We start from the raw sequence: 26,773 nt of genomic DNA on the forward strand, positions 1-26,773 counted from the left end.
CACAGAAAATTGACCATTTACATAAACCCCCAAGGACAATTTAGAGGCTTCGGTGAACCTGAGATGACTATCGGTGAGAGAAGCGGGATATACACCACAACGGTTACCAGCATATGATTGGATGAATGACTATGCATACTCACATCACGCCTACGGACAATTTAGAGCTTTAAGTGAACTTGAGATGACTCTTGGTGAGAGAAGTGGGATCCAGCCTGAACTGGTTGCTAGCTCCAAGGACACATAAAAACTGACCACCAAACTACAAGGATTAGGAAGTGGGATCCAACCTAGATTTTTAATTTTTTTTTCCCCAGAAAGGCAAGTGCTGGGATTTGAACCTTGCAACACCGAAATTCAATGCGGACATGATTACCACTACGCCACCGTATCTCGCGCTAGCAAAGCGCGCCAACAGTTTTTCAACTTTTGCCCCCTCGTAAGTCGCACTCAGACATCATTTGGCTAAAACTTTGATGTCCAAATTTGATCAAGGCCCGCTGCTCTCATCTTTCACCTTTCTGTTCTCTTTAACTTTTTTTTTTTCCTAACGCCGCATGACCGAGCTACCTGTCGTTCTTTTAATGAGCGTGAAATCTGGCGACCGCGCTTGACATTTCAAGCGATTTGAACGAATGACAATTCGACGTTAAAAACGACTCATCGGGCGGGCACTTCGGACCGGCTCGTCGCTATTTAAAATTCCCGAGGCGCGGGCGTGAGGGTAAGGCGGCGGCGGCGGCGGCGGCGAGGAGGAGGACAGGCCGGGAAGGGCCCGTCTCATTACCGAGCCGGCTTTCATTAAAACGGACGGCGCGTCGGCCCGCTCGCTCGTTAGAAGCGGTCACGCTCCGCCTTCTCCGCTCACGTCGCCCTCATTACGCCGACGACCGTTTTCATCTGTCTCCGGCGAAACGGGACGGCGGTCGCGGGAACGCCCGTGCGCTTCTCCGATGTGAGGGAGGAAAGGAAAATCCGATGAAAAATGATGAGGGAAAAATGACCGGCCGGGTCGCCGCCGACCTTTTCCCCGCAGTCGAGTCAGACGCTTTTTAATGGGGGAATGTTGGGGAAAAAAAAAAAAAAATCTGCATGCTGGGACAGGACACGAAGGCTAAAAAGCAAAATTTTCACTGTTGTTTTTTTTTTTTTTTTTTACAGTATTTTCTGCGATTATAACTTATCTGTTTATTACTTAGTTTTTGTTTTAGCAGCCATTTTTAGATCCTCATTTAGCCAAACAAAAGCTATGCGACTACCTGGAAGTGAATGTTTGCACTCTTTAAAAACAAAACAAACAAAAAAATATATAAAAATATGTCTTCAGGATTGAATGAGTTATAGACAAAATATAACGTTTTTATTGATAAAAAATGGCTAATTGAGTTTAATATGCCTTTAAGAGTCATATTAGTTCACTCCATTATGTCATTATGTAAAGTCGTTGTCTAAGTCAGCCATGTTGGCAGTGGCAAGTTTCTCATCATAAGCAATGAATGGATAAATGTGGCGGCCATGTTGGTAGGGTCAAGAGTGCCAGAAAGAGCAAATGCTACCTCTAGTTTATGGCTAATATTTATTGCAATACGGGGATAGCTCTCTCGAACGAGCTTTTACGGGAACGTCAGACATTTTTTTCTTTGTCAAGCTCTTCTCGGCGGTGAAAAAAGAAAGTGCGTGAGCCATTTCAGGAATGACTGAGCAACATTTGGGAATAACCGTCCTCTTTTTTTCTTTTTTTTTTTCTTGCACCGGGTACAGCTCATCGTGTTCTCGGCTTTTAACATTTTATGCTCAATTCCTTTCTGCCGCATTCCAATTATTGATGAGCATGTGACAGAAACGTCGTCTCCGCGAGGAAATGTCCCGGAAAAAAAGGAGGCTTAGCGTTTTTTTTTTTTTTTTTTCAACTGTCGAGCAACGACAAAAAAAGACTGTTTTCCAGGATTCAAGTATAGGTTAACGGGCATAAACAAAGTGTTTTATTTTGCCCCTGTATAATCTATAAGTGCGTGAATATAGACAAAATAATACAGTTGACGAGGCAGCAGTAATGGTAATCTCTTCACAGAGGATAAAGAAAACGTGCAAGGATCGTTCGATTACGGAGATCATGAACTTTTTCAAAACTATTTGTTAGTTGCTATTTATTTATGCAAAGGTCTGAAATTATTTAACCTCACTTGGCCACCCATGCTCTTAATGCTCTTATATTATATTATATTATATTATATGATACTGCATTATATTATATCATATTATATATCACATTGTACTATATTATATTATGTTAGATTATACCGTATTATATCATATTATATTATATCATATCATTTATCATATTATACTGTATTATATTATATTGTATCATATACCATATCATATTATGTTATATTATACTGTATGATATTATATCATATATCATATCATATTATGTTATATTATAATGTATGATATGATATGATGTTATATTATATTATGGTATATTATATCATACTGCATCATAATATATCATAATATATTATACTGCATTATATTACATTATATTATATTATGTTAGATTATACTGTATTATATTACATTATATTATATTATGTTAGATTATACTGCATTATATTATATTATATCATAGGATTATCTTATACTGCATTATATTATATTATATATTATACTGCATTATATATGATATCATATCATTTATTATATTATGTTATATTATACTGTATAATACTGTATATGATATAGTCTTATGTTATATCATAATATAATATACTGCATTATATCATAATATATTATATATTACACTGCATTATATTATATTCTATCACATCATTTATCATGTTATATTGTACTGTATGATATATGATATTGTATTATGTTATATCATATCATATACTGTATATCATATCATATATCATATGATAAATTCTTTGTTTACTCGTCAAACCTCCCGCCCGTCGTGCAGCTTGGATCCCCAAACGCTGCTCGCAAGTCAGAGCAAAAAAATTCGCCCGCATCTCAAAGCGACACCATCCTCTCCACGGGTCAACTTACAATTGAGCCCGCCGGCGTTGGTGACGCGCAGCGCCGTCACGTGGCACAGGATCCGTCGAAACTCCGAGGCGGACAGCTTCGGCGTCATCTGGCTTTCATCCAGCCTGCCGCGACACCAAAACGCATCCTCTTAGTTTCCGACAGATTAAACAGCAGATGCGGAGCGTCTCTTTGATCACGCTTTAGCCGCACCGCGCCAGTAATCTTCACATTTGGGGATGATTACAAGCTTCCCGCCACACACACATTATGCGCCTGTCACCGAGACGGAGGATGCGAATGTGCTGACTCTGACGTCTTCGGGACTCTTGACGCTTGAGCTTTACCCGGTAGGCTGCGGGATGATCTGTAAATGCCACGCGGCGACACATCTGACATGTACCGCGGCGCCGTGTTTTATTGCCGCCGCCGCGGGTGCCGCGTCAGCTCCTTTCCCGAAGACAGATAACACCGAGTAAAAGACGGCGAAGGCCTGCGAGATGGCGCGCCTTCATTTGCCGCTTGAAAAAGTTGAGATTTTCCTTTGAGCTTTAATATTCATCGTATAGGGTCCAAGGCCCGGTACGAGACCGTGGATCAACCGGTAACGAGCCGTGAAATAATTAACTGTTTCCATTTTATGTACAGTAAAACCTCACCACGATAAGTGAAAAACTGCGAAATAGCGCCCCCTCTGGAATTTTAATGCACATGTATGTGGGTACCAATTTTTTTTAAAGTGAAAATGATTTATGCTTTGCTGCACGCATGCAGTACACGTATTTACCGAAATCTTAAATGATCAAACCTTATACAGTGACCGTACTGTTATTCCTTCTCGTTTCCACGTACGTAGTCGGGGTAACGGTGAGCTGCGGTTGCCCTGAGTAAAAATGGTACTGTTCTCACTTGACCGGCCAGTCAATGTATAGATCAGCTCAAGGGGCACTGCTACAAGACGCGGGCACCAATGAGGAGTGGATTTCAATTTCCGAACGTGAGCGGATTACTATTTCTGACCTCAACTGTTGTGCTGGGAGCCAATTACATGTCTTGTAGGAGTGCCCTTGAGCTGATTGACAAATTGACGTGCCAGTCAGGTGAGAACAGGACTACATTTTTTTGTCATTGCTGGACAAGTTCTCGGAGTCAATTATTATTGATATTATTATTGTATTATTGTATAAAAAATATTATTTTGAAGAAATCTGTTTCGGACACTTGAGCGAAAAAAATTCACCACAAGAAGTAAAATGAGTGAGAATCAGACATTTTTTGGGAAAGGGAGAAGCCCAGTCATAGGACAGGTGACGAGCCTACAACATCAAAGAAAAAGAAAGCTTTTAACAATCCATACCTACGGGCAAGTCCTACTTGAAATAATGATTTCTCGTGGTAAGCGCTACTTCCTGGCCAAAAACTGACATGTTTTTTTTTTTAGTTTCCCTGTAAAATTTTCATTTTTGCCTCTCCTATTTGGCCGAATTCATTTAATAGTAGACCTAGTACTATTTTTATTGGGTGCTACATGCACAAATATTTTTTTTCAGAGCTTCCTTTTGTAGCATATTACACTATTATATTCTAAATTACTTCCTTTAAATGAGTAAAACCTGTACCATTTTTTCTTCATAATGCAGTGAAGTATTAAAGACACATTTTTGGGGGGGGACATTTATCCGTTGCCACCATATCCCAAACAATTGTAGTCATTGAGCGCCTAGACAAATACACATGAATGCGACTCGCTTGACTGACGGCGCTTCAAATTCCGGTTCGGTAAATATGTTAACCGGTTAAGCGGCGGCTAGCTCGCCGCCGGTGTAAAGATCATCGCGCCGCGATTTAATCCGCCGCGGCGCGAGGATTTGAGCCGAGTGCCGGGAGATAAGAGGAGACGATGATTGGTTGGGATGCGCGGGTAAACAACGTCGCCCTCTATAGGAAAAACGATTTAAAAAAACGTCAAAACAAGTAGAGTGAGCCCTTGTTTGGTTCCAGGGATTACAGTTTTATTCAGAGCGTATTTTGGGGACTATAAGGCGCAGTCTCAATAAGCAGGTCTAGTTTGGGAAATTTCCATATATGGAGTGTAACGAGTTAGAAGGCACATAATGAAAAATGAAACCGTACAGTGCGCATGACAACACTGTTACATTTTCGAGTGAATGAAAGGACGTAAGCAGCGTTCCCTTGTTTATTGCGAGGTTTATGTTACCGAAAATACCCGCAGTGACCGATATCTGGGAGGTAAAGATCAAGTTTCTGTTTTTTTGTTGTTATTGAAAATGTAAATACAGAAAATTCAGATTTTATTTGACGGGACTAAGCGATATGACCAAAAAGTGAAATTTAGACTTCTTTTTTTCTACCCAATCTTTTGGAACAATTACAATTATTGTAAAGTTTAAACGATTTAAAAAAAAAACAAAAAAAACAACACAAAACTTTTTTTTTGGAGGGGGGGCTACAGAGATCAACAGTCATAGGAAAAAAAATATTATATTATATATTATTTTATGATAAAAAATATAGGGATCAGTATATATATATATATATATATATATATATATATATATATATATATATATATATATATATATATATATACACACATATATAAATATATATATATATATATATATATATATATATATATATATATACATATGTAAATATATATACATATGTAAATATATATACATATGTAAATATATATATATATATACATATATATATATATATATATATATATATATATATATATATATATACATATGTAAATATATATATATCTTAAAAAGGTTATTTAGAATATATATATATATATATATATATATATATATATATATATATATATATATATATATATATATGTAAATATATATATATCTTAAACAGGTTATTTAGAATATATATATATATATATATATATATATATATATATATATATATATATATATATATATATATATATATATATATATATACAGGTACTGATCCTCAAATATCTGAACATTTCAAGTAAGCCTGATGTATTAAAATCGGTGGCCAAATCAAGTCAAAGGACAAGGCAAAGACGCATGAAGTGGCACAATGTGCGAAATGGTGTCATTTGCACCCATGCAAATGAGCGCGTACTTGGTGTATATGACGGCGAGCGCCTCCCCTCTAATTAAAGAGAGGCAATTACAAAGCGGGGACTGTGTTCGCAGAGCGCCTCAGCCAAAGATAAGCGGCCAAAGTGAACAAAGTCGCCCCGACGGGAGCGCCATTGTCCCGCCATAATCTGCGGCGAGCAGAGTGCGCCTGTCATTAAGACGGAGCCGGCTCCGCCCGCAAAAGACCGGATGCCCATTGGACAAAGGACCCCCAACGTCAACACAGCTGCGGACATTTGGAGAATACAAAACTGCAAGCGCCCCGCTCATTGGGAATGAACCTATGCGCACAATCGTGACCGTTTTTTGGACAAATTCCTCCACGTTTGACTCGCGGTATTTTAGCCATGCAATCGCACCTTCCTGGAAGGAAAGGAAGCGGAAATGTTTCAGTCTTTGACATCATGACACTATCCGGTTGAAATTTCAGCTCCTTAATGTCTTCTTTCACTGCTTTCCCTTTGATGTAAAGGACTGGACGAAATCCTCCACAAGACCATGTTCCATAATCGAGCAAATAATAAAGTAGGCAATAAAACAAAACAAAAAAAAACAGTAACAGAGCAATAATGGCAGTCGTAATTAAACATATATATATATATATATATACATATATATATATATATATATATATATATATATATATATATATATATATATATATATATATATATATATATATATATACAATGATTCAAATGGGCTTGAGTCAAGAAGTTGCTTCATGTTTCAAATAATTTGCTCTTAATTTGAGAAGAAAAACGAGGCGATGCCATGTCTATGTCATGTGAAGTGTAATTGCAATAAATTATGATTCATTATGTTTTTTATTTTTTAGTTTCAGACACTTGGATGCACTTGGTTATTTTTTTCAGCTTAAGATTAAGCTGTAACCTTTAAATACACTTTAAAAAAATAGTGAACAGTTGTTGAAAGTTGATTTATATTTTTCCTTTGTTCATGTTAAAAACGATACGAGTTTAGGTAACATTGTAGACTTTATATATTTAATGGTCTTATTTATAGTCAGCGCGTTGAGTGGGAGGGGGGTCGAAAAATTTTCTCTTTCCTAGAGAGTCTTGACAAAATATAATTGCAAAGCACTGCTCTAAAACCACAAACTAAAAAATAAACTACATCTAGCTCCACGATTAAAAAAAAACAAACTCAAACAGCAGAGTAAATTCATACATTTGAAAAAATATTGTAGTTCACATATAGTCACACATTTCATTTCCTAATGAATAAACAAAAATAGTGAATAAAAAACAAAACACGCTCCATAATTCATTTAGTTAATAAGAAATCTTACAATGAGATTCCGGGTGAGTTTTTGCAACCTGCTCATATTTTTTTTTTTTTTTTTGCAAGCGTAAAAGACGGACATGGGGAAGGGGGAGGGGATTGTTGGGGGTGTAAAAGTGTGAAGCGAAGCGAAGACGATGTGAGGAGTCTAATGAGACCTGCAGAGAACTTCTTAACGGGACCGCTCCACTGCCTCGCACAAGCAATCAGCCCTGTTAACCAGCAACTCTTGATACCAGCTCCGTGTGTGTGTGTGTGTGTGTGTGTGTGTGCGCAGTGTAGGTTTCTCATTACAGTGAGAGTGAGAGAACGGGCCACATTTGTGGGAGTCTCATGAGAAATTCATAAAAACCTACCATAGGTAGAATTGGGGTTCTCAAATGTGGGTACGCATTCACACGTCAATATTAATTAGCTAGCTAACTAGCCTCGAGCTAGCAAGATAGCCTCCTTTCCGTCATCTTCGGTCCATCAGTTTTTTTTTTTTTAGTACTGACACTTGAAGTTAACACAATGTCTGTGGTTCTACGGTTACAACGCAATTGAAAGATAACACACTGATATAAGTGTAACACGAAAACAAAGCCAGCTAAGGGGTTTAAAGCTAGGCTATAGTACATCATCATGTTTAATACACGGGAGGAGACTGCAATCAGCAGTCATGTCCACCGGATGGCATTATCATGTCACTCAAATGGCGGATGTCGGTTCTCATTCATAACTGCCGCCCTACAACTATAGAAGACGGTTTCATTAACATTTGTATCTATCACATACACTACAAGTGAAACAAAGTACAGCTGAGGTTGAATTGACAAACAATTGTCTTTAATTAGGGAATTAAAAAAAAAAACTTCTATCTTGCATTTTCCGGCCAAGAGCCAATCAGAGTAAGAATGCAAATTTGGTCTGCGTTATGTCTTTTATTGGGGAGAGGCCTTCATTTATTTAATTTTCTTCTGAATGATACATTTGAAGCAGTCCACTGTTAGAGCTAACGGGTTAATGGAATTTTCTTTTGCGCCTCCTTGCTCTCTCATGTTCCTTCGGCGTCTCCTCGACACAATTTCTTATCACCGGCAGGCTGAAGTCACGGCGTCCATCCAAACGGACGGCGCTCCTTTCCATTTCCGAGTCTTCCCTCACAATGACCCCCGGTCTAGATTTTCAAATTCATTCCCCATCCCAAAGGCCGCTTTGACCCTTTTCGCCACGCCGGAGAAATTCCTCTTCCCTCCCTCGTTAGAAGATTTTACACAGCGTTGAGGCTGAAGACGCATTTTTGGGCCGGGGTTGCATCACTTGTTTTTTTTTTTATTTGGCTTCAGTGCGAAGAAGCATGAGAGCCGCATTGACAAAAAGAAAAAGCCTCATCTTAAAGGGGAAGTCAAGCTCAAAAATGTCATAATAATATGTAAGTATTTTCTAATATTCAATCGCTTTTCTTAAAAACGAAGGTTGCAGAATTGTATTTTTTTTCTGCCAATTCTGACGTTATTCTCAGATTTCTCTTTAAAAAGAGAATTCTGACCTAATCCTCAGATTACACACTGAATTCTATTCAATCAGGCTATTAGAATTCAGGAGTTAACGTGAGAATTCTGTCTTCATCGCAATTGTCATTTTAAATTCAGAAATCTGAGAATTTTTTTAAATTTAAAATGAGAACGCTGATTAAATTCTCACTTTACAGTCAGAATCCGGACTATTCTCGTATTTCGGACGATGGGAATGGTCCGAATTTTAAGAATGGTTTAAAGAGAGAATTCTGAGAAGCGTCAGAATTCTCCGAAAAAAAGTAACTTTGCCAACTTTTCTTTCTTTCCATTGGCCCTAATCCTTTCCCGCACGTAAGACGACATATCGTATCTCTTGACAAGAATCATTTTTGATTTCCATCATACGTATGTGTATCATCCCCCTTTCTGTGCACCCCAACCGCGAGTGAATTTCTTCTTGCCTGTGGCGGCCCTATTCCCATTCTGAGCACGGATATGTTCCGGGCAAGGCCCAGAACACGTGGAATCGGAAAAGCAATTGTTTCAAAAAATACAGATAATAAAGGGAAAGACTCTCCGGTGCGGTATATAACGCACGTTGTTGTGTTTGGTACCTGACAGCAAAGGTTTTCCTTGGCGCCAGGTCGGGTTGGCCGCGCGCCGCAGGTCCGGGCGCGAGTTCGGCGCCGAGCGTGAGTCCGGAACCGTTGAGGAGCACGGCGACGCGGTCGGGAAGCAGCTCCGGGGTCTCCGAGGTGAAAGTGATTGAGAGGAGCTGGCTGTAGCTCAGGCTCAGATCACCCGTGAATTTGTCTGCAGGAGACACACGGCCAGAAATTTTTTTTATTCCTTGTGCAATATTTTGACCATTTTTTGTCATTTACTTCCACATCTTTCCATTAGTATTTTAACCAACGGGTGGCGCACTCCTGGAAGTGTGAGAACTATGTGGTGGTGCATTGTTGAACGTTGATCTGTTGCCACCATCTGGGTGAAATTTCAGCTCCCTGTTGTCTTCTTTCAATAGATTCCCTGTGATGTGAAATACCTTTGATGTAAAGACAAAAGGATCGGACAAAATCGCGGTAAAATTCTTTCTCAAGCCAGAAAAAGAAAGTCCGTCTACTTTCCACGCATATTTTTACATATCTTTTGTTTCTGCTGGCGTAGGAGGATCACTTTAATTACTCTCATCGAGGGAGAGCGTTAAGCTTCCGCGTTTACATCAAGGGAGGCAGAAATCAATTTAGAAACGACCCCTAAATGATTCATCGGGGTACATTGCTACATTCATTCGAAACAAGCAGATCATTGTTTAATCTTGCTGATATCGTGGACTTGAGGGGCGCCATTCATACCCTGAAAAGATGAATCAGATAAACTTCCTTTCTTTGTTCATGGGACTAGAGTGTCCCATTGGGACTGGAATGCGCTCTTCTGAACAGGAGAACCTTCTCTAGTTACTTGTATCTATTCTCCAGATAAGGACCTTTTCCTTGGAATGTAATCTTGTTCCAGGACAAGGTTCAGATGGGATCAGACCAATCTCTTGGGACTGGAACCTTCACTCAAGCCTACGCCCTTTTGGAACAAAGAGTTTGTTGAGGACAAGGACCAGACCAATCTCTTGGAACTAGAGCTTTCACTCATGGCTAGGCTTCGTTCAGACCAAGACCTTCAACTGAAAGCAATTGGGATCAGTCCCCCAACTCCCGTGCACCAGACCACTGCTTTGAGACTAGATTCTTAATTTGATACTAAAGTCGTTTTTGAGAATGAGACCATTACCAAACTAAAACCCTCTCTCCTTGGGACAGGACTGTACCATACAGACTAGAACCTTCTCTAAGGATGGTACCATACCAATCTCCCGGGTCTAGTACCATCTCTGAAGACAAGACTATACCATACAAACTAGAATCTTCTCTAAGGATGGTACCATACCAATCTCCCGGGTCTAGTACTATCTCTGAAGACAAGACTATACCATACAAACTAGAATCTTCTCTAAGGATGGTACCATACCAATCTCCCGGGTCTAGTACTATCTCTGAAGACAAGACTATACCATACAAACTAGAATCTTCTCTAAGGATGGTACCATACCAATCTCCCGGGTCTAGTACCATCTCTGAAGACAAGACTATACCATACAGACTAGAACCTTCTCTAAGGATGGTACCATACCAATCTACCAAGTCTAGTACCATCTCTGAAGACAAGACTATATCATACAGACTAGAACCTTCTCTAAGGATGGTACCATACCAATCTCCCGGGTCTAGTACCATCTCTGAAGACAAGACTATACCATACAAACTAGAATCTTCTCTAAGGATGGTACCATACCAATCTCCTGGGTCTAGTACCATCTCTGAAGACTTGATCCTTCTTTGGTGATTAAAAATCTGATGTAAAACGTAGGGAGCATTTTTTTTTTTTTTTTTGTACGTCGGTTAAAAAACGGTGAAAAAGAAGCGATAAATCTGACGCAGATCAGAAGTACAAAATACCATAACCGTTCATTGAAAAAGGCCATCGAATTTTCTTAAGTGGCGCCGCGAACGTCAGGCAGTCGGGTGAAGGGTCGTCATGGCGACTCGTTTTTTTCGCATCGTCGGAGTTGTTGAATGAAGCGGGTGTCCTTCGCCGTCTTCTCTTTTTCCCGGCTCTTGTTATTTCATCAGCGTTTGCTTTTTGTTCCTGTGATAGCACCGATGATGATGAGACCTTCACTCTGCATGTGGGAGGGCGGGAAGTAAACACTGCAAATCATGCGAGTGATATCACATGAACATGTTCCAGCAGAATTCTGCACGCCTCACCTCAAATAAACAACTGTTGGTTTTTTTGTCGCTAGACAACATCGACAATAATGGAAAAAATATTTGTGGTTCACTTTAATATTTAAACAATCAAGAAATTTGGGCAGCTTTTTTTTCCTTCGATGTCTGCTGCAATGAATAAATACCTCCCCTCAAAGAAACACTTCCTTTAATCGAAGGTCCGCTCGAACAAATAATTGTCTGTTTTCTAACTATGCCTGACCAAAAATGAGCTTTTCCTCAAATGTTTTCACTGTTCATTTGACAAAATAAATACCTCACCTCAGTTAGATACCGTTTTGGTTGTTATCCGTTGGAAAAAAAACTCCACTAATTACCCGTCTTCCATTTTAATAAACAAGCACCTTCTCTCAAATAAACATACATATCCGTTGTCTACTTGGAAAAATAAAACGCCCCTCTCAAAATACACCCACTTTTCTGTTTTTCATTTGAAAAAAATGAAGACCTCTCCCCAAATACACAGTTCTGTGATTCACTTGACGAAATAAATGCCTCTATTTAATTTGATACCTCATTGTTTGAGTTCGTTGGGGGAAAAATACGAACCAATTCCACGAAATACTTATCTATTTGAATAAATAAACACCTCTCCTCGAATACATATCTATCCGACTCCGTTTTCGACGCCTTTCCCCAAATACACACCTGTCCATTTTTGCTGATGGAATTTAAGTCATTTATGAAATAGACACCCCCGTTCAATGTCACTAGAATCAATGAACACCTCTCCCCAAATAAATACCGCCTCAAAAAAACGATACCTCATTCCAAATAATCGCTTGGAATAAAGGCCTCCCTCAAATACACAGACACAAATACACCATGAATAGACGTTTTCAAGTGTGGCGTGGATGTCTGGCGATAGAAGCACTTCCTGTTTCTCGAAGCGATAGATGACAGCGTGTTGGTACGACCCGCATGAAAAAATAAACACCTCTCTCCAAACACGAAACCTCCTTTGACCGCGTATGCGCTCCTCGTCTTACTTTTCGCCAGAGATTTTTCTTCAAACGCTACCCTCCGCGCCACTTTTCTTTCCTCGGCAGATTGCCGCGAGGACCCGAGCGAGATGACCCCGCGACTCGCCGACGAAAACGCGCTTGTTGCGAGACCTCGCCAGCTGCTCTCCGCCGGTCAGTCTGGCGTAGGCGCCGCGGGGGACCTCCGCTCCGCCCGCGTCAAGGATCGAGCAGATGTTCGGGATCAGGAGGGACGCGTCCCATCACGCCCGCGTCAACTCGACCGTCTTCGCTTTCGCACGGCGGGAGCACGGAAACGCTCGAGTCGTCGCTCTCAACTGCCCAAGGTGGTAACTGTCCAGGGATTACGTTTGACTTCTCCTGATATTAATAAAACCAAAAAAATAGTGACCTCTAGCGTTGAAATTCCTCAAGAGATTTTAACTTGTGATGTCTTTAGCAATAATAGGGTTCGTATCGCTTATCGCGCTATATTCCGATACGGCAAAGGCAAATTTCGAATCGCGATATATTGCGTATACTTCGTACTGCTCAACTTCATCTTGGAAGAAGACGAAGAAATTTATAATTTCTTTATCAAATACTACAAAGCGTATCGATATATATTCCGAAAAGGGGCAAATTCGTACTCCTGGACTTTGCCTTGGTTAGCCATTTTCGCTACTAAACCATCAGTGGAACGCGCTAGATCTGTGACCAAAAAAAGACGTAGAAAATCAAGAAGAAATTTATAGTTATAATTTGTTTATCGGATACTTTATGATAATGATATATTACGAAATAGTCCGAAAATTGGTCTTGTCAAAACCGATACGCGATATATTGGAAACTGAACATAGTCTTGCGACACATAACGTGATATAGTGGGCAGATTTTGGGTTTTGCCCTTTTATCGCACATAATTTCGTACTCTTCGACTTCGTTAGCCGTTTTTGTTCCATAAGCGGATCCGTGACGTCACTTGCGTGAAAAAAAAGAACGACGAAAATCAAGAGGACATTGATAGCTGGAATGTGTTGACCGAATACACTCACTGTTAATATTGAAATATTCCGAAATATTACGAAAACATCGACGCGCGTTACGTTGGAAACGGAACGTCATACATTTTGAGTTCACCGCGCAGCTCTAGTTGAATTAAATTATAACAATAATTACGATCTCCAAATTGTGCCTAAGAGCGTATTTTTTTTCTGCAAAAATATGTTTTATTTCCACTTTAAAAAGAACATACTAAGGTACTATTATGTATTATGCATGCTATTATTGGATTTCATTACTAAAATAACACAAAATTGGTATAATTCAGCTCTAGTTGAGTTAAATTATAACAATAATTACCACCTCCAAATTGTGCCTAAGAGCGTATTTTTTTTCTGCAAAATTACGTTTTATTTCCCCATTAAAAAGAACATACGATGTTACATGTATGTATTATACATCCTTTTAAGGGATTACATTTCCAAAAACAACACAAAATTGGTATCATTCAGGCTCTAGTTGAGTTAAATTATAACAATAATTACGACCTCCTAATTGTGCCTATGGGCGTATTTTTTTCCGGCAAATATACGTTTTATTTCCACTTTAAAAAGAACATACTAAGGTACAATTATGTATTCTACATCCTATTAAGGGATTTCATTTCCAAAAGTAACACAAAAGTGGTATAATTCAACTTTACGAGGACGGCAAGCGGCGCTTATCGGCGGTTCCACGACGCTTGCCGCGTTGCCGCAATTTAGGCAAAAAAAAAAAAAAAAAACCCTGGAGGAGTCATCGTTTAATGGGCTTGTGAGTGTTTTGCTTCTGGCGGTGGGCGGCGGGGCCCCGCCGGAGCGTCCTGGCGGGTTTGGCGGCGAGGAAAGCGACTTGGCAGGCCGGCCCATTTCCACTTTGTTGCCTCTCCAACGCGGTCAATTCCATCAGGCCCGGGCTGCTGGGGCGCCCGATAGAAATGAGCCCTAAATCCTGCGGCGGAGGCCGGCTTATTCCCTTATCTTCTAATGGTTCCGATAAAGGATTGCGGGACGGGCGGGGCGCTCCGACGGAACGTCCGCACTCGGACCCGTTGCCAAATACTACAATTAATCTCGGGAGCAACGGGAACCGCGACGCTTCGCCGAAAGCCGTCTAAATGACATATTTACCACGGCGGGAGGGGGTTTATTATCTAAAAATAAGACGGCAAGCGTATGAATCCCGAAGCGAGGATGCCGCCGTTTCGCCGCGCCACTCACCCGGGGCTCTGTAGAAGCCTGGGTCGTCCTCGGAGAGAGGCAGCAAATAGACTTCGCCCTCCTTCCACAGCAGGGGCTCCAGTCGACCCCCGGAGAACTCGCCCAGCCAGCCGTCCTGATCTGGACGTTCGGGAAGAACCGATGGAACGGAAAAGATCAGGCGCTAGGGATGGATGTTAGATCTGGATTCTTTAGTTCATAGTTCTGTGAAAAATCCTCCACAGTTTTCTCACACGGTTGCCGAGTAAATGTGGTTTGGATTTCCAGTGTCGGTGAAGTCAGAATTCTGACTACGTCAGATGATCGTCGGATTGAGAATAAAGTCAAAATTCTGGCTAGAAAATTCTGAGAACAAATTCCGAGATAAAAGTTGAGTCCAGTAAAACATTTGTTTTTGCTTCGTCGCTCGAAATCTGTAAAATTTTGTCAAAATTCTGAGGAAAAAAAAGTTGAGAAAGAACAGAGTGAGAATTCTGGCAAATTACTTTGTTCGTCACTGGCTAATCCTCGTAGAGAGAATTATGAGTCAAAACTCTGAGAATAAAGTCAGAATTCTGATTTTACAGTGATAATTCTACCTTTAAAGTTAGAATTCAGACTAAAGTCAAAATTCTACGAAAAACAGTCAAGAATTCTTATAAACAAAGACTGAATTCTGAGATAAAAGTGAGAATCCTGACATTCTTTTGCTTTCTTCATTGGCGCTAACACATTTGTAGAATTGAGTCAAAATTCTGAAAAGTCAGAATTCCGATTTCACGGTAAAAATTCTGCCTTCAAAGTGAGAATCGAGACAAAATTCGGAGAAAAAAATTCAGCATTCTGCCAACATTTTGAATTCTTCACCAGCTCTTACACTCTGTGGTACGTTACTAATAATTTTACAACAAAAGCAACGACAAATCCTGCATCATTTTGCATCTCTTAAGTATCAAGATCAACACGTCGAGGAATTTGTTTCTCTTTTGTCACGAGGCCGACTGAACCCAATGAAAACAAACGACTTCCCGTTTGTCCTCGCCGTTGGAATCGAGTCCAAACAAGCCCGCGTCGCTACGCTAGGCATCGCCGAGTCAAGGGACAAACTGGCGGCCGGCGGATAGTTCACCTTCCATGAAATCCGAAGTGATGTTGACGGCCGCGAATCGGGCGGACGAGGAGCACGCCGGCGAGTGGCCCCAACAGAAACACGGCTGGCAGCCGGCCCCGTTGATTTCTTGCAGGTTGAAGAAGCCCGGCTTGCATCTGCGCGCGCACAGACAAATATTTTATTTTTTTTTAAAAAACAAATCTGGCTTGGGTTCCGAGTGGAGCGCAGCTGCGAGGAACTTGGACCTACGGGGAGTAAACCCAAGCCGTCCATGTGTGAGGGACAAGGCCAACTAAGCCAGGCTTGTGAGCTCAGGCGGAATATCGGCGATTTGGAGCCAGCGTTTATTTTTTCAAACATTCAATCCCCGGTGCTTATACATGTTTTGTTGCATGAATAATTTTGACATATATTTTAAGATGAAACATCTAACAACGGCTGGTAATCGATCTATCAAGTATTTTTCAATTACTGTATTACCTAATCAATTGGTCATTTATGACTTCAATATTGAATTCATTTAGTGCTGGCGATTTTTAGATCCAAACTTTTTAAAAAACTTATTAAATTATGAAGAAACAGGGATTCCTGGGCTTAAAAAACAAAACAAAAACGTAAAAATACGTCTTTGGGATTGAATAGGGTAATGACATACCTAAAGTCATTTTTTTTACTTCAGTATTTAATTCATGTAGTTCCAGGCATTTGGGGAAAAAAAAGAAAAAAAGTAAATGAATAAGTACTTAAAAGTTATAGTAACAAACAAAAAACGTAAAAATATGGGAAAAAATAAGGTAATGAAATACCGCCCTGTGAAACAGGTTTTTTTTGTCTTTTTTTTACAATATGGGTTCTTTTAATAGTTTTGGTCATTAATTCTTGCGCTTGTAAATGCGTTTTGGTATTGTGTTTTTGTTTATAGAAAAATCAAGACAGTCAATTTGTATTTTTTTTTTTAATTAACACGCTAGGCTTTTTTTGGTGTTTTTGGTGAACCCAACCCATTACATACCCATACATTTTTTTTTTAACCTTGATTTGAAAAACAACAAGGTACAAAAAAATACTCAAGTTGCTTCATGTTCCAATTAATTTGCTTTTGATTTGAAAAGTAAACTGTAATGTTTCTATCACCGACTTCCAAAATATGCATATGCAGTTGGCTTTTTCTACAGAACGTTAAATGGCGGTGAACGAAATAAAGCCTATGTTTTTATTTTAGCTTAGTGGATGGCAACGAATGAGAGAAAGACACGTGACTGGAGGGCCAATCACCGCTTAGCCTCACCTGCCGCAGTCCCCCCCTTCCACGTTGGCCTTGCAGCGACAGGTGCCGTCCAGCGCCGAGCAGTCCCCCACGCTGCCACCGGGGGCGCACTGGCACGGCCTGCAACAAAGCAAGCGATTCAGTCGCCCAAAGAGAAGAAAGAACGGAGGAGAAAAAAGTGCTTGACGCTCTTTTGCGATTGATTGCTTTTGTTTGGAACGGCAAATCTAATTTTAATGAGAGGCGCTATTGCAAATAATTTAATTATCTCCCAGCAAAAGCGTCTCCCCTTGTTTCTGCTCCAGTGGGCTGAATAATTCACACTGCTGCTCCGCCGCCTGATTTTCCAGCATCTATGATGGAAGGCGCCGCGCGCGCGCGCGCGCTCGTGTGTTTTGTGCGCGCTCGGGACGTCTGCGTTCTCACTAAATCTAATCTGTGCAATAAATGGACACAAGGTAAGCAAACCTGTGATGCGTCGCTTTTCTCGCTTCGGCGTGCATTTCCCGCATAGGATTGGAGGAAATAAAGCATCAAATAAACAATAAATAACCACTAAAACCCACATTTTGTCGTGATTTGTTTTCAAGTGAAAAAAAAAATTGTAATTTGCTAGCGATTTAGGCTAAATGTAATAAAAATGCTAATAACAATAACGAATGAAAGATAGTCAACCAATGAAGCCAATTACAACGTAGAGGTGTTCCTAATGATGTGGCCGACCGGGCACACAATCAACACCAGGAGCATTAACATTCCGCCCAGCAGGTGGAGCGGGTCAGGGAGCGCCGCAATGTACACATCTTGAATATCAACGAGAGAGAGAGAAAAAAAAAAAACATGGCTCTTGCATGCATGCATCATTATCAACCATGTAGAAAAAAACGGGATAATAAAAAGACGTATTAATTATGCAGAGGATGTACTATAAATGACTGTTAAAACGGGAAGGGGGGATTTGTGCTCCAATATATATTTAGATATAGTTTAAAAATATATAGATATATTCAAAGATATATTTAAAAAAGTTATTATTTTATACATACATATACACACACACATAATTATATATATATATATATATATATATATATATATATATATATATATATATATATATATATATATATATATATATTAGAGATATATTTAAAGATTTCAATATACATTTAAAAATAGAGATATTTATACATTTAAAAGGAGACTTTTTTTAAAAATTCAGCTCCTTGAAACAGTTTTACACCACAGCAGCAAATTTGGTAAGCATGTCCACAAGTAAATGCTCAAAAAACTGTCAAGAAGAAAAAAAAGTCGGCCATTTTGTATTGACGTGAGCAAATAGCAGGCATTTTTTAATTCGGCCCCCGTAAAAAATAAAAAACATAAAAATTGAGAGTCATGTTGCTCATTAGCAACAGTTTAGCAGGGAAAACTTTTGACTTTCCCTAAACTGTCAATTTGTGATAAATCTTTAGAAAATTCATCCACAAAAGGCGATGACGTTTGAAGTATAAAAATTGGTGGTGTATGTCTATTAAGAGTTCTTACTGTAGACGAACAAAAAACTCAAGACACACCAAATCTTCCATATTGACTTCAATCAAAAGTTTTCCTTAGCGACATCGAATTTGCTAGTCCGTCACAATTAGACCCGCCTCCCAAAATTCCACTGCCGCCTAACCTGAAAAGTTCCAGAAGGATCATATTTTTCTCCTGCGAATTGGCCTCTCCTGCAAAGTTTAGCTGATGGATGCGGTCGCTATGGCAACGAGCAGGTTTGGTTGGAGGTCATCTATGCATGCGCACGTGCACGGCCAGGAGCTAGCAAGCGCGGTGCGGCGGGCGGGTGAGTGAGAAGGCGCTGAGGCAGTAAATATAGTATATATATATATATATATATATATATATATATATATATATATATATATATATATATATATATATATATATATATATATATATATATATATATATATATATATTAGTACACAGTCAGCCACAGCGTAGGGATTTGCGGCTAAAAATATGCTAATGTGATCCTCTAACTAATGCTCTTATGCAAACGTGCTGCAGGTGATAATGCTGGCTTTCCCTTAATGTAAAACACATAAATATGCCGCTTGTTTGGGAATCGTCAACAAACAAAAATCCCTTCTTTGTTTCGGAAGTAGACTTTTGTGAAAGAAAATGTTGTCTTGACTCAAGGTCAAAGCCGTTTCTCTTAGCAACGTAAAAATCGGTTATGTACACAAGAGGGCCACGTTGTTGGCACACTAGTGAAAGAAAAAGCATCATTGTAAAAGAAAATTAAAATGATAATGATAATGATATATATATATATATATATACATATATATATATATATATGTATCGGGAATGGTTGCTGCTCACCTGCAGCCACCGGGGCCGAGCGAGTGGAATCCCGGGCGACACGCGTCGCACTTGTCCCCCGTCACGCCCGGGCCGGCACAGGCGCACCGTCCCTCGTGGTCACATTGCAGAGCGGCGGAGCCTGGCGGGCCGGCGGCGGTTCCGTCAGGAAGACGTAAAAAAGAGAAAAGGGCCAGCCATAAGGGTTACGGCTATGAGGGATCGATGCCCGCTTAATCAATTCCGGGAATAACAGAACACCTGCTATTGGATTTGTGTTAGGGAAAGAGGCGGCCGGGCGAGCGGGAAATTATGTGGACACGCCGCCCGCTCGGGTTAATGGAGAGAAAAGAGCGACTGGGGCATTGCGGCCGGCGGCCCGGCGGATGGAGTCTCTTATCGTCGCCGATCGATAGACGGGACAATCGTCTCGCGCCGTTGACCAAGCGTGCCGCAAAATTGCCATCGTAGCGAGCCTTCACTTTGGTGGAGGGACATTTCGCAAAACATACTCAAATTTCATAAAAGGAGGCTTCAAATGAGGGTTACGGTTTCAAAATAGGGTTTTGACCTTGGTTGATGTTCTTAAATGGAGGTATCAAAACAACATTTTAGGTTTTGAGCGAAGATTATGGTTTTGTATGAGGTTTTTGAGCCTTTTAATGTTTCTACTAGCATCTTACGTTAGCATTAAGCTAACCAGTGAGTTTCGCCGGATGAAACTGCCTGGTTTTGTTGATTATTTCGATGTTTGCGTCAATAACGTTTTATTTCCTTTGGATTTTTGGGTTTCGGTCAGTGCGAAACGGGGGAAATAATTTACCGTAGGCGTTGCAGTTGCACGGCAGGCAGGGCTCGTCCGGCGACCCCCTGTAGTGGTTCTCCCGGCAGCGCTCGCAGTGAGCGCCGTCCGTGTTGTCCCGGCACTCCAGGCAGCGCCCCCCGCTGCCCGTGCTGCGGTACTGCTCCACGTCGAAAACACATCGATCCGAGCGACCGCTGCAGTTGCACCCTGAAGGAGGTCGAAAGAAAAAACAAAAAAAAAACATAAGTGGTCACCCGGCTGAAGGGATATGTACTGTACGGTGAGATGGGGCGTTGGGATCGGATGATCATTTCCAAGCCGGTTGCTAATCTCATTTCACACGGGCCTAACGAGGAGTCGGTCGGCCGTCGGGGAGGGAATCTGAGATAGCGTAATTTGTGTTGATACAAGAGCAAATTAGTCAGCTGATAAGGCAGCGTCGTCGCTCCGAGCAGAAAATCCCTTTCTAGTTTTTGCCCAGCCACCCTGAGGGGGGATTTAGGTGAAATTGCCCATTTTATTATGACTCCATCTTTCTCTCTCTCCCTCTGTTGTGCTAGTATTAGCCATACGCTTACCCCGGTCTACGATTTGACATTCACTGCCAGCCTCGTAAAAATGGATTATTGACATCTATATTCGCGATACTTGGGGCAGTACGTTTTACGTCAACTTTTGTAACATTATAAAATAGTAAATACCTCATGAAATATTTTGACTACTCTACCAAGGCTTGACGGTAGAGAAAAAAAGTGAAAACCACACCACTGTGACTTATAATGTTTGAAGTCTTTAGTGGGTGAGTCTAAGTCGGATTGCAAGATCTGGAAAATATTGATTCGAGTCTTGCATGAGTTGACGTCACACTGCAGAGCCTTGTAATGCTCCTGAGTGAAAGATGAAGAGTCAGAGTCAAAGCAACGAGTCTTTAGTGGAAGAGTATGAGTCAAGTTGCAAGTCTTGGAAAGATAAAAGTGATAAAAGACCCTCAAAAGCCACACCATAGAGACTAGTAATGCTCACGAGTGAAATAAGGGTCAGAGTCAAGGCACGAGTCTTTAGTGGAAGAGTCTGAGTCAAGTTGCAAGTCTTGGAAGGATAAAAGTGAGAAAAGACCCTCAAAAGTCACACAATAGAGACTAGTAATGCTAACGAGTGAAAGAAGGGCCAGAGTCAAGGCAGGAGTCTTTAGTAGACAAGTCTAAGTCAAAGTGTGGAAAACTGTGACTCAAGTCACCCATGAGTTCAGCAATGGCTTCAAGTCTGAGGTAGGGTTTCAACTGCTAATCAATCAGCATACATGTGAAAGTCACTGCACGTGGGGGTGTCGAGGTATACATATACTTCCGGCATCGGCCACATTGCCATTGCACTTTAAATGTCTGTGCGCAAATGTCTCCTTGGAGGCTATCAGCACATCACATCAAAGCCCCATCGGCCGCTTCTGAGCACTCTTTAATTTGCAAAACGCGACCCTGCAGGAGGTATGGTTCTGGTGGGCATTAGCAAAGTGTGAGTGGTGTTCTTTAGCAGCCTCTTGACATGTGCATTACTGATTAATTGCAAGTAGTAAGGTAGCTAGCTAGCTAGCTAAATAACCAACCACTAGTTAGGCAGCTAGTTATAACAGAGCTTGAACCTTATTACACTTGTTTTTGTTTAAATTAGCCTTGTTGTTCTCAGTGAACAAAACGTTTTCACGTTTCATTGTAAAGCTAGCTAACAAACTAGCTCGTAAGTTAGTTGGCAAGTTAGGTAACTAACTAGTTAGTTAGTTCCAGTGCATGGCTGGATCTCTGCGCGATCTAGATTGATGTTTGAGGTTGGCTGTAAATCATGGAGTATTGAGTTTTCCTGACATTTAGTTGGTTATCGAACAGCTTTCGAAGGAAAGTAAAAAAAAAAAATAATACAAATCAGTACACCAAAATATTACAAATATCTTGGTTTTGCATAAACACCAGACTTGATTTCTCTGTTACATAAATATTACGCTAGCTAGCTATCCAATGAAGTAGCTAGCTAGAAATGCTTTACAAAACCATAGAACCTCTTTACGAAGAATGTTAGTTAGTTAGTTACCTAGACTGCAAAAAAACAAACAAAAAAAAAAACAATTACTGCAAATTTTTTGCGTAGCTAGCGCGCTAACAAGAAAAGCTTTGCAAACAAAAAAACGTTTGATAAACGCTAGTTAGTTAGTTAGCCTTAACAATATGTTTCCTCACCGGGAACTTTAAGCCATTCCATTTTTATTGTAATAAACGAGCTCAACTTAATGTTGCGGAATTAAAAGATATGGCTCTCGAGTTTCTTATTATTTCTGCTGCTCATAATTAGGAGTAAATAAACAAAGTCCCCTGTAGCGGAAGAGCATTATGGAGGCTAAAGCACAATTACAAAGACTTGTGGAGCAAAAACCGAAAAAACATGGTTTTTACACACAGAACAGTCTTCACATTCTGTGTCTCTTCTATGATTTATTTATTTAGTATTAGACAGCGCTGATTAAGTCGCTATTTTATTTAAAGCGCCTGCTGCTCGGAATTAAGAGTAGGAGTAATTAAAAACAAGCGCGCGCTGCAAAATCGACTTCAATGGGGGGGGGGACTTGTAGGCTTTATGTTGTTATTTCCCCCAAAGCGAGCCAATTCCGAGTTCTCCCTGACAGCCTTCCGTCAAAGCGTGATGAGCCAAGACTGATAAACACTCCGGTTCACACACGCCGCCGATGCTTCTGGCAAACAGATGTGCAAAGCTACATCAAATGTGCGCCTCGACACAAAAAACACAGATGCCGCTTCAAAAGGTACAGTGTGTTCCAGAATTCCCGCATATTTATAGAATGTACGACAGCAGCCCGTATTTCTTTAGTTTTTAATTCATGTCATCCTTGAAGGTGGGCACGCGCGCTACGGTCTTAGAAGCGATATTTTTAAATTGTGACTCAAAGGTACGAGTGACAAAGTCTTAACTTTTTTGGGGACAAAAACTACTACTGATTAATAAACAAACATTTTTGTGAGTATAGATGCGGTTGCTAGTAAATCTTTGCTACCTATGTAAACAATACTTTGCAGTAATTGTTTTTTCTAACTAACTAACTGTTTAGCAACTCATTTCTAGTTTTGCGAAGCATTTCTTGTTAGCAAGCTATTTATTTAGCCTAAAACCTCAATGTGTAGGTGGCAATTAACTAACTAACTAACTAACTAACTAACTGACTAACTGACTAACTAACTAACTAACTAACTGTTTAGCAACTCATTTTTAGTTTTGCGAAGCATTTCTTGTTAGCAAGCTATTTATTTAGCCTAAAACCTAAATGTGTAGGTGGCAATTAATTAACTAACTAACTAACTAACTAACTAACTAACTAACTAACTAACTAACTAACTAACTAACTGTTTAGCAACTCACTTTTAGTTTTGCAAAGCATTTCTTTTTAGCAAGCTATTTATTCAGCCTCAAACCTCAATGTGTAGGTGGCAACTAACTAACTAACTAACTAACTAACTAACTAACTGTTTAGCAACTCACTTTTAGATTTGCGAAGCATTTCTTGTTAGCAAGCTATTTATTTAGCCTCAAACCTCAATGTGTAGGTGGGAACTAACTAACGTTTATGAATCATTTTTAGTTTTGCAAAGCATTTCTTGGTAGCTAGCTATGTAGCTAGCTAGCTTATCTAAATTTTTAAGAAACTACCTAGCATCAGCTAGAAATTATTTCAGTAGTTTTGTACAGCATTTCTCATGAGATAGTGAGTTGGTAGGCTTGCTTGCTAAATATTTAAGCAACATTTTGGAGAAATCGGGTCAGCTGTTTACATTTCGATCCGAGTCTTGTTCTTGAGTCAATTCTTAAGTCTATTTTTCAAATTGTTTCTCAAGTTTTGCGAAGCATTTTCAGTTAGCTAACTAGTCAGTAGACAGGTGACAAACTAGTTAGGTAACTAGTTAGCTAGGTAATCTTTAGCTAGGTAAAATTTTGGAAACTACAGCTCTGTAGAGAAGTGCTGAGAAATGACAAACGACCACATTATAAACTTTTGGACTGAGTTCTGTTTTTAGACTCCAATGTTTTTTTTTGTTTTTTTTTCGATGTGTGTTTCATAGCAGAAGCCACTTACGCAAGCACTCATTAGCTGATTCGCCAGTGGCCCTGGCCCAGGGTCTGTCCTGGTAGAAGGGCTGACATCTCTGGCAGTCGTCTCCAGCCGTGTGATGCTGGCAGGCGCAGATCAGGCGTCCGTCTCCGCCATCGCTGCCAAGCTCCGCCCACAGGCACTCGCTGGCGTGACCGTTGCACTTGCATCTGAGGATGGCAAAGATGTAACAATTATCTAACCAAGTGATTGAAAAAAGTATGTTTATTTGCGACGTGTTTTCACAAAATCAGACGTATGCATCCGAAAATGACTGAATTAATGAATGGACTTTGAATATAATAATTGTTTTTGCAAAGGGGGTGGGGTTAGGGCATCAATGAAACCAGATGTTGTAAAAATCTGTGCGGGTGTTTTAAACTTTTTCAGTTGCTGTCTACAACATTGTTTTTTCATAAATCAAATTAATAATGAATGAGCTTTCCAAGAAATATTCAGCACAATGTTTTACATCGTTTTCTTCAGTTTAAAATGCTTAAGATAGTATTTATTAATTTAATTTTGTTTTTCAGCATCATATGGTCCAGTTGATCAAACTTTTCCTAGTTTGAATACAAATTTGACTTTTTTTTTCAATTTCAGGCAGTGAGATGAACTTAAAGCATTTTTTTTCAGATTCAGGATAAGCTGTAACCTGTATAAACACTGTAAAAAGTGAACATTTGCTGGAAGTTGATTTACATGGCTATTTTTTACAATTCTTAATGTTAATGACACAATTTTAGGTATATTTATACAATTTTCACAGTTAAGGATCTCATTTATAGTCAATTCTGTGAGTGGTGGGGCGCAAAATATTTTTGCAGAAGCACTTAATTGAATTAAACAAGCAGAATACCAGACCACAACCCGTCCTGTAGAACCTCCACGGAACTCTCCCTCGCTGTTTTGCATGTGCAGAGGTGTCAACAAAGTCCTGCGGGTAGCGTCCACCATTTCCTGGCGACGTCAAGCGACTGGTCTCTAAACCGATTCCGCGCGTCATATCACCGAACCGCATTGGGCCCGGGGCTTCGCTTATTGGAGCCGTCACTCAAACGAGGACGGCGGAATTCATTTCAAAGTGTCTGCAACACTCATCAAATGTCAACAGAAAGGCCGTTTGGCTTGTAATTCTCGCCGCGTGCGTGCAAGACGCCTGGCTTTTATGAAAATGTCACGGTGCCGGCCCGGGCGCGCGGCGGTTATGAGGGTGTCGCCCAAGCAGCATGTGTCGCCTGACTAACACGTTGTCATGCGGGTCTCCTCCCTCAGGTGTCGAGACGTTGCCGGGCCGATCTGTCACGGCCGCGCCGCTGAGCCTGAGCGGCCGTGACAGGTGTCAGATCAATTTGAGAAAGCGGCTGAAGGCTTGGTGGCAAATACTTAACTGCGCTACCTGCGCCGGGAGATGCGCCGCCTGCTACTCTCTCCTCACCGAGAGTGCTAAACAACTGCGGTTTTAAGTCCCGCTACGTGCTGAGTTTTTCCCAGTGGACTAAAAGTATGCTAGGCGCATAAGAACTCGGTTACTAGCCAAAGCTGCAGCAGCTAGCGTGCGCAGGCAGAGACTTGACCTGTTAGCTAACTATTTACCCAGCTCATTTGGACTCGCTAACCAAAACAGCAGCCCCGCCACAGTGTTGTAGTTCTCGACTGATCTCAAGACCACTTTTTGAGGGTCTGGTCTCGGAATCAAAGGCGTTTTTGCTTACTTTTCTTTTTACTTTCAGAATCTGACCATGTATTTAAACGTTGTGCTTTTGTTTGAACTAATCCACCAAAAAAAGACAGAAAAATAAGGACAGTTGACTTGTCCTCACACTTGCACATTTTCAGGCGTCAGTTACCTGCCGCCCACGGAGAAATCGGAGATGGCGTAGAAGTACGAGCGCAACACTTTGGCGTCCTTGAAGACCTCGTCGCCGAAGGTGTTGAGCCTGTCCAGCGAGACCAAGAGGTCGGTGGCTGTCACCCATTCCTGTCAAACAAAAGAGGCAGCGGGGAAAGAAAAAAATGATCGAATC

The 26,773-nt window shown here is 40.5% G+C and overlaps 1 protein-coding gene across 1 annotated transcript in view; it reads right to left on the reverse strand.

Annotated features, from left to right (window-relative positions):
* The window catches only part of lamc3 (laminin, gamma 3), a 71,955-nt gene that overhangs the window by 23,503 nt on the left and 21,679 nt on the right, over positions 1-26,773 (reverse strand). The window contains exons 3-11 of the mRNA XM_088435874.1: positions 26,597-26,727; positions 24,732-24,916; positions 20,618-20,806; positions 19,816-19,936; positions 17,446-17,544; positions 16,176-16,312; positions 15,068-15,187; positions 9,613-9,811; positions 3,055-3,158 (exon numbers count right to left, since the gene is read on the reverse strand). Of these exons, the coding sequence (XP_088292000.1) occupies positions 3,055-3,158; positions 9,613-9,811; positions 15,068-15,187; positions 16,176-16,312; positions 17,446-17,544; positions 19,816-19,936; positions 20,618-20,806; positions 24,732-24,916; positions 26,597-26,727 (1,285 nt within the window). The remainder of the gene's footprint in view (positions 1-3,054; positions 3,159-9,612; positions 9,812-15,067; positions 15,188-16,175; positions 16,313-17,445; positions 17,545-19,815; positions 19,937-20,617; positions 20,807-24,731; positions 24,917-26,596; positions 26,728-26,773) is intronic.

Source organism: Hippichthys cyanospilos, chromosome 15, assembly GCF_059441005.1.
Source record: "Hippichthys cyanospilos isolate Australia breed blue-spotted pipefish chromosome 15, RoL_Hcya_1.0, whole genome shotgun sequence".
Classification (NCBI taxonomy): domain Eukaryota; kingdom Metazoa; phylum Chordata; class Actinopteri; order Syngnathiformes; family Syngnathidae; genus Hippichthys; species Hippichthys cyanospilos.